The 12042-nt window shown below is 43.2% G+C and overlaps 1 protein-coding gene across 1 annotated transcript in view; it reads left to right on the top strand.

The window, feature by feature from the left end:
• The first annotated feature begins 1175 nt into the window (after nt 1-1175).
• Nucleotides 1176-12042, top strand: part of NR5A2 (nuclear receptor subfamily 5 group A member 2) — a 92685-nt gene continuing 81818 nt past the window's right edge. The window contains exons 1-4 of the mRNA XM_031048052.1: nt 1176-1259; nt 3656-3774; nt 5108-5249; nt 7983-8629. Coding sequence (XP_030903912.1) covers nt 1178-1259; nt 3656-3774; nt 5108-5249; nt 7983-8629 — 990 coding nt within the window. The 5' untranslated portion in view covers nt 1176-1177. The remainder of the gene's footprint in view (nt 1260-3655; nt 3775-5107; nt 5250-7982; nt 8630-12042) is intronic.

Below are 12042 nucleotides of genomic sequence, written 5' to 3'. Positions count from 1 at the left end.
AACGAGTTATTCTGTACAACTTGGAAACAAGTGCCGCTTGCTGCACCGTGAGCCGGGAAAGGACAGCTCTTACCCAAGCTAAGGCTCTGCAGGGCATTAGCTTTTGTGCAGACGATGCAACTGGCACAGACAGATTTCGCAAGTTTAGGGGAGGGAAACCCAAACCACCATAATAGGTACAGGGAGCTCCAGCCCACTTTTCGCAGGCTCCAGGGCTGCGCGAAGGCAACGTGGCCGCAAAGGCTGAGTTCTCCAAGGGCTAGAGTTTCCGCCGTCTACCCCCGCCCGCTCGGACGGGGAGAATTGTCCCTCCGGCCCCAAGGAAGCTAGAGCTCATCTGCCCTCATGCAGGGAGGAACACCGCTGGCTGGTTGCCCGTCGGGCTCCGCCGGGGAGAGGAGGGGTGGCTGCAGCCCAGGCCCCCACCCCGCCGCCCGGTGTAACAACCGGGCAGGAGTGTATGCGCTGGGCAAGTCTGCATGTTCCTGTGCATGTGTGGGGCGTGTGTGTGTGCGGAGGGTGTTGCTCATCCCGCCTCTGTCTTATTGGCTGCAAGGGCGGTGTCGGGCTCCCCCCTTCGCCGGAGCCCCCCGCACCCTGCAGCCCCCTGGTTCCCGGAGCGCCTCCCCGCGGGTGCGGGGCTAGAGGTCCCGACTCGGTACCTCCGCACTTGTAGCGGGGGGAAGAGGGGGAGGAGGAGGAGGAGGAAGAAAGGGAGGAGGGCGCCGGGGGTGGGAACCCTGTCCAGCAGCACCAGCGGTGGCAGAGCGCTCCTGTGCACTGCGCCGCTCCGCATGGATCGGGGCGCCGGGCTGCCGCCGCTCTGAGCCCCGGGAGGAGCTGTTGCGGGCTCCCGCGGTTCCTCCTTCCTCCCCGGCACCCCCCGGTCTTCCTCCTCCTCCTGTCTTCTCCGCCCCCGCCGCCTGCAGCCCGACTAACGCTCCTCGGCTCCCTCAGCCGCGGCACCCGGCGGCTCTTCCCGGCGGCCGGGGCGGCTCCGTGCTCCCGTTGTAGCAGGGCAAGGGCTGGCGTGGAGCAGAGGGAGGGAAGAGGAGGAGGAGGAAGAGGCAGCTGCCACAGAGCTCCCCTTGCTCCAGCTAAATTTGTGCTGCCGTGTCCAGGTGCTGGTGTCGCGGACGGACACGGAGCCCCCAGCCCGGCCCGCAGCCGCCTTGTCATGCTGCCCAAAGTGGAGACGGAGGCCCTGGGACTCGCACGGTCGAATGGGGAACAGGGGCAGATGCCGGAAAACATGCAAGGTAAGGGGGGAAAGGCACGACGCTCCCCCTCCGCGCACGCTCGGGCTCCCTTCAGTAAACCGCTCCTTCGTGGTGCCAAAAAAGTTTACGACTGCTGCCTGCGAGCTTCCCTGCCACCACCTCCGTCCTGCCCCGCGCCCAGCCGAGCCCCTGCTTTTGTGCGCCAACTTCCAGCGTGGCTCGGCCTGGCACCGGGGACCGGGACACCAGCGCCGAAGCTACGGCAAGGCCCCGTCCAAGGGGTGCAATCGCGGCCGGGAAGCCGTCAAGCATCTTGCTGGCCGGAACAGATGGGTTACAGACGTCCCACCGGTCACTGCCCGTAGACACCGGCCCTGCTGTAGATCCTGGGGACTCGGTCTAGTCCCCGGTCATGGCAAAACTGACTCGAAGTTTATGGCAGGGGGAGTTAAGCGGGAAAGTCCTGCCGAGCACCTTCGTGTGCCACACACCTCCCGAAACGGGTCCAGAGGGCTCTGTCCCGCGTGTGCGACGCCCACAGGCACAGCACATGTGGCAGCGGATCCAAACTTGGCAGTAGACAGCTTTGGGTTTGCGCCCCTGCGGGGTCCCCGTAAGGCAGCGGGATGCCCGAGCTGGGATGGGGCTGGAAATGTCTCTGCGGGGAGAGACGGGGCTGTTACCGGTGCCCTGCTCCGGGTCGCAGCGCTGCACCCTCTCCCATGGCCGCCGCGGGGTGTCAGCTCGTTGCCTCGGAACCGGCAGCCCGGTACGCGGGCAGTTCCTGCCCCGCCCCGGGCCTCCCCCGGTGCAGAAACTCCCGTCCCTACTGCTCTTTCGAAATTGTCTTTCCTGGGAGTCTGCTGGGAAGCAGAGGAGGGGTGGGCCGGCAGCTTCGGAGGTGCTGGCGGCGGCCCGCCCGCCCACCCCTTTGCTCGCCGTGGAGAAGGCTCGTACCAGGACATGGCACTCGGAAAACCCCTGATTTCCCACTTGGCTTTTCCTGCGAGGAGGGGGGAACTTTGTCCCAGGGCTGGACCCTGGAGCCGCGGATGCGAGCAGAAGGGAGGGCTGGGCCCTCCCTCTCCGCCTGCTGTCGCCCAGAATCCGCCCCACGCCACTAGCAAGCAGCGATCCCCGATCCCCCTCTGCACCGAGGTCGCTCTGGAAACGTTTTCCTGGCTGCGTGCTGGTGGATCAATGTTCCCCGCTTTCTTCGGCAGTTGTCCCGAGCGCCGGGCGCAGCCCCCTTACCCTTACGGAGTGGCAGCCGGTCCGGGGGCTTGGGGCTGACTCTGACCGCCCCGGTACTCCCGAACGGCGGCAGCCGCGAGATTACCGGCAAAGAGGCGACATCCTAAGCGGTGCTGCTGAGATGCCCGGCGCCTCTGGCCTTGGCCAGGAGCCCTCCGTGCCTCTAGGTTCGCCGAGCAGATCGGAGGTTTAACAGCAGGGAAGGGGTAGAAAAGAGTCCGCGCTGTGAGCGGCGTGGTTTCTTTTTGGGAGTAACCGGAGTGCCTGACTGGGCTCTTTGTGGGGGAAACCGGCTCAAGTGACAGCGCTCTGTACCTTCATTCAGCTTATTTTACCCCCCCGCTCCCCCTGAAGGCCGGCTTCTCCCCGCCTTTTCCTCGAGCAGCAGAAACTTCAGGCGGCCCTTGCGCGCAGGTTTCGCCCTCCGCTGGTACTGGGGGAGGCCAGCTGGGCAGCCCCGACAGCATCGCCCGCGGCCGGTGACCCTGGCCAGCCGCGTCTCTGCTGACCAGCGGAGAGCCGAAAAGCGCCTCTCCCGCCTCCGCGGGAGCGGTGGCTGCAAACCCCGGGGACTCCGGCAACGGAGCATTCACTATCGGCCCGGCAGCGGGAGAACGAACTGCCTCCTAGGGGAGGTTGTCACCCCCAGACAACGAGTTTGGGTGAGCGGAGGGCGCTGCTTTAACCTGGTTTTGCAAGTAAGTTACTTGCATTTAACGCGGCGCAAAAGTGCTGGGTCTGTAAGATACAAGTTTAGGCTAAGTAAATATTTGGAGGCTGATGTTGAAACAAAACTTTAAAGGAAACAAACTGAGTTACTTTAAATACACGAGTGACAATCTTGTCGTTCTGCTTTTTTAAAGCTTACCCCTGATCATTTTCGAATTTAAACGAATTAATTTACTTTGCGATTCCATAAAGTATGGACTAGGTTAAGAGCACTCAGTAAATATAAATAGTTAGAACATAAAATTGAAGAGCTGAGGGGTTTTGTTCCATTTGCTAAGTATGATGCAGATTTGCAGTTGATGAAAAGTTGCATGTCTCAATGCAAACTAATTCTAAAAATAAAACTTTTTTCCTCCAGTCTGCAGTGCTTTATCTCTGCGTAAGAACAGTTGCCGAAAATTTGAGCTATTAATGTAGATTCTAATTCAGTGTGCTATTTTTCCTTTCCCCAGTGTCTCAGTTTAAAATGGTGAATTACTCTTATGATGAAGACCTTGAGGAACTGTGTCCGGTCTGTGGAGATAAAGTGTCTGGGTACCATTATGGACTTCTCACCTGTGAAAGCTGCAAGGTTCTGTACTGATTACTTCATATAAACACAAGTACAGCACCCCCCGTCCCCCCCCAAAAAAAACCAAGAAACGCAACCCCCCCCCCAACTTTCAACTATAAGCAGAATAAAATGATAGTTAAATAAACCAGATGTGCAATAATTTGGGTTCTTTGATACTTTTTGTTACATTCATACAAAAAAAAAATAACCATGAAAAAAGCTTTAGGACTTAGAAAGATCTTGAAGAAACATAATCTGTGCAAAGAGAAACAACATGGACTGTTATGCATTGCAGTTTTGTCATTGCTTTTCAGCTGTTGTGAAGTTTAGCTCTAGAACAACTTTCATTCCTACCTTTCCCAAATATGGATTTTAGGTGATTTATATACATTCAGAGCATTTCTGTTCCTGGAAGGTAAAGTACGAAAAGTATCCTTTTCCTATAGCTTTGCCAAATCTAATGCAGATTTCTTAACATTTTTTCATCCTTCAATGTTACAAAGTGCAGTTCTGTGGCTATAATCACCATGCACTTTTTTTTTTTTCATACAATCTGTAACTATCAGAGCTCACTGACACACAAAGTCAAGTAACTGATGATTTGGTTTAGATTGCTCATTAATTTGGAGAATTAAATATTTGTAAATGCAACTTGTCATACTGGAGGATAAATATCTGCATGGTTCTATTAATCTAAAGCATTTAAGTACTTATAATTTATGGCAGGTCAAATTTGTACTGTAAATTTTTTTCAGAGTTCTTTATGGTTATTGAAGTAATGCACTGTAAAGGAAACTCCTTCACCAAAATAATGCATTTAAAAGTATCTAGCTGCATGAAAAATTTAACTACGCACATTTTATTTGCACTAAAAAATAATCAATGAGAAATGAACAACAAACACTTATTATGCCTTTAGTGTGCACCACTGGGGTGTACAGTAGCCAGTCGTACTCTGTATTTCTGTTATCTTTGCAACAGTGTCCCTACTTATTTAATGTAAAACTCCTTTACAGAAAAGACTTTAATAATTTTGTAATGATTAAAGAATACAAAAGGAACAGGTCAACCTCACTGTTTCTGCTACAGCTGTTAGAGGCACAGGAGACTATAGCCAGTCTAATAAAGCTCTGACAATCACTCTATAGAACACAGCACAGACACAAGGTAACCTCCTATATTGTCTGGTGTTTTCCTCCTGGGTATATCTCACTGTAATTTAAAATAAACTATGTAACTTTGTAAGTGCTTGAGTGGTGTATGAAAAATAAGTTACAATGATTTCCATGAAATTAAATTATGAAACACACTATTCAAGTCAAACAGGCTAACTTTGCTGTCTGTCACACAGGGATTCTTTAAGCGAACAGTCCAGAATAACAAAAGGTACACATGTATAGAAAACCAGAATTGCCAGATTGACAAAACTCAGAGAAAACGATGCCCTTACTGTCGATTTCAAAAATGTCTAAGTGTCGGAATGAAATTGGAAGGTAAGAGCTACAGTCTTGCTGGATTTCCAACTATACTATAGATTAATTTTGAAAATTATAGGATTATGTATGTTATTACATGTTATTTTGTGTAATAAATGGTATGTATTTATCATGGGTTTAAAAAGATAGTAAAAGGTGAAATTGCTCAGTGAAATTGTTCTTTTATTAAAAACTCTAATGACTAAAAGTAAATCATTAACAAGTAGTCAAAACCATAATCCACTTTTCCATAAATTTATGTTATTTAATATTTTATGTTTTTAGAGTTTGTGAATGAATGGATCTAGATACAATAGCTTTGCATCTTTTAAAGAAGATTTAATTTAGATTAAACATCAAGTATGCAAGAAGTGTCCAGATTATGAAAAAAAATGTCATTGCTATGGAAAGTGATCTGATTTTATTTATGTTTTATCTAGGTTTGTATATATATATATTTATATGTGTACATATATGTGTGTATTCTTCTGACAATAAGGCAAAGAAAAAAAAAGAAAATGAAGGGTTTTCCTCACACCAACTTGCCTTTGAGATTAAGGAACAAAATAATCTCTAAAGTTGTGTCCTATATTTTTGTGATGTTACACCTGAGATGCTATTACAAATGAAAGAGAATAAGTCATTTTGAAGTATGTTTTTTGACTTCATTTCACTTTCTCATGTACAAAGAACAATGAAAAGTGCACAATACCCTTTGAGACAACTGAAACAAAATTATCGACTCAAATTTGAGAATCACAGAGAGTTCATTCTAACTTTGGTATATAAAATATTAAAACTCAGATATCTCAGCAAATAACATTTCTGCTTGACCAAGGACAAGCTCCTAAATTCCTTAGTCTTACAATTGTACTGAAATGGCATTCACCCTAGACCCTTAACGAGGAAAAATCATGCCAAGGAGGGAAATCATAAACCACTAAGGTAACCATAAAGGATAAGACCAAGTCACCTGAGTCTGGCAAAGGAAAGCTGTTGACAAAACTGAAGATGAACAGAAAAATCAGCCTTCTGCAGTCTGATGGATTCAATACTATTCTATTTGCCCACAGAACTGAGATAGCACTGACACACTGCACTACACATCCTGAATCACTCCATGATCTTCCACATTCAAATAGTATAACAAGACATTTGAAATCATTTTCTTATTGTTGCTATTCAGAATAAGGATAAAATGAATTTACCTAGTCCTACTTAACTTCTCTCAATTGCTGACAACAATATAGAACCAAATTTTGCCTTCTGTTATTATATGCAATTCGCCTTAATTTCTATAGGAGTTATGCTAAAGTATTTACTAATCCAATTTGGCTCACAGATTTTAATTGTAGAATACCTGGAGGGATACTGTTTAAAGCTAAATGCATTTACTAGGATAGTGATTTAATGAATTTCCTGCATTTTTCTTGAAATCAACATTCAACAGCAATATTAGCAGCAGCATTTTTACTACAAATTTAAGCAAAGTGCTTGTAGTTTTAAAAATACTCTAGAAAATGTACTTTAGCTTCCTTATCGACACATCCATACAAGTTCTTTTCCTTTGTTTAGAAAATTGGAAGAACATGTGCTTCCATAATTGTAAATACTTGTGACATTTATATGTGTATTTCCCTGATAGTGATATATATAGCCTTAAAGTCTAGTTCATAAATTACCATGGACCAGGAAAATCATTAAACGTTAAAGTCCTTATGATAATGTACAGTATTATGCGTATCTAGCATTCATAATAAATTTTTAATGTTCTACTAATCCCTAAGATAAAAAGCTCAAGAACTTAACCTCCAGCAATCTCAGCAGTCTCAACATGTCACCAGGCTGTCAAAGGTTCCTCTTTCTATCTAATTGCCATTGGGCAAGGTGGGCTTGTCGAGAGCTCCTTGCTAGTCCATTACATATACACCATGGTGACAGACACTGCTGTGACAGAGACCACCAATATGACTCCCAAGGCAGCTGTTGAGGTGGATTTGTTTTAATTATTTCTAATTCTGGAGATATCACAAGCCAGAACAGTGTCAATAGTTTCTGTTTCACTTCCATCTTCTGTGTGGAAGGCAGCGAGCTGACAGATTTCTCTTCACATTCCAACTGCAGCTAAACATTTCTATAGAGCTGTTCACCTAACTAGAAATCTCTAAGTTTTATACCAACCTGAACAGAATCATCAAAAGGAAGTATTTCCTTTTTGCAAAGAAAAATGTGTTCCCCTTTGTGACTACTGAACATATCACAATTTACGTTTCAGATGTTTTGCTGCGGTGGAAGGCAGTAATGGAATGATTATTATGAGACAATGTGGTCCACTGGATACGTCTCAGACAAATTTTGGACATCAGCCCTTGTTTCTTAATGACATAGTAGCTTGACATAAAACCAAATATACATTGAGATCTCCACATGATCCCATAGCAGGTGTGAAATTCCTGTAGCCAAGCATTGTGTTTGTCCCCGTGTCCTAATCAATGTAAAGAGAAGTCCTTTTATGTTAGTAATTTATGCATGTGATATTTAAATTACCAGAAAAAGAGTGGCATTTGTCAAGTAAAAATAAACCTTTTTCTTTAGGAATAAAAGTGCAACTTTGAATTTTGGGAAAAAAATATTGAAAAAAAAAAAGTTACATCTTTTACATTTCTGTTCTGTCCTAATGTATGTTTCATTAAAAAAATCATGTTGATTATAAGTTTTAATTGTGAATTACTTCCTCCTCTCCCCTGACAGCTGTACGAGCTGACCGAATGCGTGGCGGTCGAAACAAGTTTGGACCAATGTACAAGAGAGACAGGGCACTGAAGCAGCAGAAGAAAGCTCTTATCCGAGCAAATGGACTTAAGCTGGAAGCCATGACTCAGGTGATTCAAGCAATGCCGACTGATCTGACAATATCCTCTGCAATCCAGAACATCCATTCTGCCTCCAAGGGCCTACCTCTGAACCATACTGCCTTGCCTCCTACAGACTATGACAGAAGCCCCTTTGTAACCTCTCCAATTAGTATGACAATGCCACCCCATGGTAGTTTGCAAGGTTACCAAACCTACGGCCATTTTCCAAGCCGTGCTATCAAGTCCGAGTACCCTGACCCTTACACTAGTTCACCAGAGTCAATAATGGGCTACTCATACATGGATAGTTATCAAACAAGCTCACCAGCAAGTATTCCACATCTGATATTGGAACTCCTGAAATGTGAACCAGATGAGCCACAAGTCCAAGCTAAGATCATGGCATATCTTCAGCAAGAGCAAGCGAACAGAAGCAAACATGAGAAGCTCAACACATTTGGGCTTATGTGCAAAATGGCTGACCAAACCCTCTTCTCCATTGTTGAGTGGGCTAGAAGTAGCATCTTTTTTAGAGAACTTAAGGTAGGTAACAATCTTACATTCTATTGTCATTAAATCAAGAAAAAGATTACCTTTTGTTACAATGTTGTACTTCAAGCAAAAAAACATGGTTTATCTTTTCTTCCATCTGTCCCATCTCATTGTTAACCTACTTCGCTTGAAGTAGGCAGACTATTACGAAAAGAAACTTGTAGCTGTCTTCCACCTGAGCCTGTAATTAGCTGTAGCAGAGAGATTCAAGTTTCAGTTCAGCTCATCTGTGTTTTACTGTTATCACAACTGTTATTAATCTCCACAGAGCCTTGCATAAATTTTATTCCTCCCCTGTCAGTACTGCTCACTGTTTGGTTTGCGTTCAGAGTTGTAAGCATGCCTGTTCCATTGTTCTACATTCATTTTTGTAATTATTCTATTACTTCATTTACCATACAGGGGAAAGCCATTTCTGTCCATCTCTGTATACTCACTAGACAAATCCATATTTGAAATATTTACTTTCTCAATGAGATACTATTTTGTGCATTCTTGTGTGTCTAGTTAACCGTGAATGCTGAATACTAAGAAGGGTATACACAGAATAGAAAGCAAGGAGGAAGAAGAAACCTTAAAGACTGCTTTTGGTTTTCATCACCATCGATACATGGGGGATTCCTTTAGTCTAGGCTGGCTACAATGACCTTTAGGCTCTTAATCTTGTTGAAGTACCCAGCAAACACATATGCACAGGGCTCTGGTGGTCAGAAATCCTCCCATTTACATTTCTCTGATTTTTTTTTTTTTAAGGCAATTTTGTGTGTTGTGGTCAGGTCTGAAATTTTAAGCTAGAAATTTGGGATTGGACAGTAAGAGATAAACTACCACTTTTAACCACTCTCTTGGTACAGAAATTAGCTTGGGAATTAATAAAATGCCTTCTATCTCAAAACCCCCTCTAGATGAGCTCATATCACATCTGAATTTCCCTATTATATTGCTAATTACCAAATCTGTGTCCTACACAGATGTTCTTGCCATGATTCTTTGCTGCTGAAATCTGTAAAGTTTTGTGACAACCCATAATTTCTTGCTGGCTATTGTCAAGCTAAGGGAAAATAATAAAGTATCCAAATACAACAGTTACTGTAGAAGTTCACTGAGAATTGAATTTACATGAATCATGAGCACAGAAGGGAGATCCCATTAAAAAGCTGTAGTCAGGATGCTTGCCACAACAGTATTTCTGTCATAACCATAATGATACAGACACATGAAATAACCCCTGATTACAAGAGTATGTGTTGCACACACAACTCAAATTTCCCTCCATTTTTTCAAGAGAATGATCCTAGGAACCATTAAACACTCAAGTCTATACAAATACAAAGAAGGGAGAAGCTTACTCAGGGGTGAGGGAAATGGACTGGAGAGAGAAAAAGAATGTCACATCTTTGCTAAGTTGTTTACAATTTTATAGCAACCTATAAGTCATGCTACTCATTTTAAATAACTTCAAAATTAAAATTTCCAATAGGCTATGTTCTAAATATCAGGGAACATATTTTTCTACCCATACACTGGTGAGTACTTTAGTCAAGTGTAACCATGCTAAAAATCACTGAGACTTGCAAACCAAGGTACTCTTAAGTGAAAGAATTTTGAAATTATCTGCCTTCAAATGCTATCTCTGATTAAAGTGAATATATTAACAGATATTCAAGCAACATTTACTATTTATGGTTCCGTAGCAGATTTTATAAGCATTCAGCTTATAGTCCTATACTACGAATAGTTTCAGAAATGGTCTTCACCTCCAACCTCAGCCTGGATTATATTCTTCTACCAACATATGTTTACTAGAATGGACACAAAAACCTGCAGAAATTTATTTAAGGAAAATGTTGACAAATTTATCCTGGCTCTGGATGTATATATACACTACCATGTACATAGAGACTCCTGGAAATATATATATTCTAGAAATCCACTATATATAGCCTTTGGCTAGCAAACTCACCTTCATGTATTTTTGAAAGGCATTGTTTTCATCATAGTATTTGTACACTTTACATCTTAGAAACTTAAGAGTTCAGACAGTTTCATACTTTCTGGCGTATCCAGATTATTATTATTTCTGCTTAATTGGACAAGATCAGCTAAACTGCACAGTATTCTGGAACAGCAATAAGACACTTGGAAATCCATCCACATGTAGTATTTAGGGACCACACTACACATTTAAGAACTTTAAGCTTCTCAAATTAAAAAAAGTGAGCTGCTCAAAACATGTTCAGCTTGGTCTCTACACTTTTAACTGCACCAGGTAACACCATCTCTTTGCAACTGAGAGGATCAGAATTAAATAAAGGATTTCCAAACCTTTCCTGAACACAGCTCTCTTCTATCTGTCCGTGATTTTAGCTCCTTCCAATCAAGGTAGCAAAAACAGCTATTTCAGGTTGCTCCACAGAACATGAGTACCTGTGGCAGAGGGAAAAAAACCCCAAACACCTAAGGATATGACAGATTTTAAATGCAGAAGAAAGGGAAAAAGTAATTATGATAAAGATGCAACTAGATTTTCAGAACAGATAACTTTGTTCCCTGCTGATACACAGCTGACAAGCCTGTGTTTGCTTGAGAAGGTATTTTCCTATTATGCCTACTTGTCTAAACTTAACAACTGATTCTTGACACATCTTTCAGATAAGACGGGTGCATTAGCAGATCTCTGGAACTAAAATTTTAAATTACTCAAATAATTAAACACTAAAGAATTACAGATATATTTTGTATGAAATTCATATTGATTTTGCCATGAAAAGTGATGCCTTGCACATTCATCTGTGAGTTACTAAGCATCATCTTTGCAATGCTTTGCTGTATCTTTTTACTTCATTTTAAATCCAGTCTTACACATGTCTCTTTAATTCATATAAAAGAGCAAACATTTTTCTTTCTGCTACACCTAGAGATTTCTAAATAGCAGAGTTCAGGAGGGACTGAAAAGGAGGAGGGCATGATATGAAGTCCATCAGTGATTTAGGACCCATGTACCTTACAGCTAAGAAAAAAAAAAAACACCAGTTTTTATATTTTCTCTTTTTCTTTTCATTTGGCTGAAAACCTGATTTTTTTTTAAGGAGGTGTCAAGTAATAGCAAACATGGTTAGAAACTTTATTTCATGAAGCTTTTATCAGCTTATGCTTATCACGGTCTTTTCACTTGTTGCTCTACAAATTTTCAATGCCTCTTTTGGAATGTGTTATATGTGTAAGCATGTAAAAGGTAAAAATATTGACTGGGCATAACTGCCAACAGCATGAACTGCATTTTACAGAATTTGACCTGAGTATTAATTTAAGCATGTAATTTAAGTCTAATGCTCATCCTTGCTAAGGAGCAGATCCTCCCATCTTCCTACTGGATATCAGAAATTAATGGAAATATGAATGTA

The sequence above is a fragment of the Melopsittacus undulatus genome, chromosome 6 (genome assembly GCF_012275295.1).
Source record: "Melopsittacus undulatus isolate bMelUnd1 chromosome 6, bMelUnd1.mat.Z, whole genome shotgun sequence".
Taxonomy (NCBI): domain Eukaryota; kingdom Metazoa; phylum Chordata; class Aves; order Psittaciformes; family Psittaculidae; genus Melopsittacus; species Melopsittacus undulatus.
The sequence above is the reverse complement of the archived record's forward strand: the minus strand, read 5'-3'. Positions and strand labels throughout refer to the sequence as shown.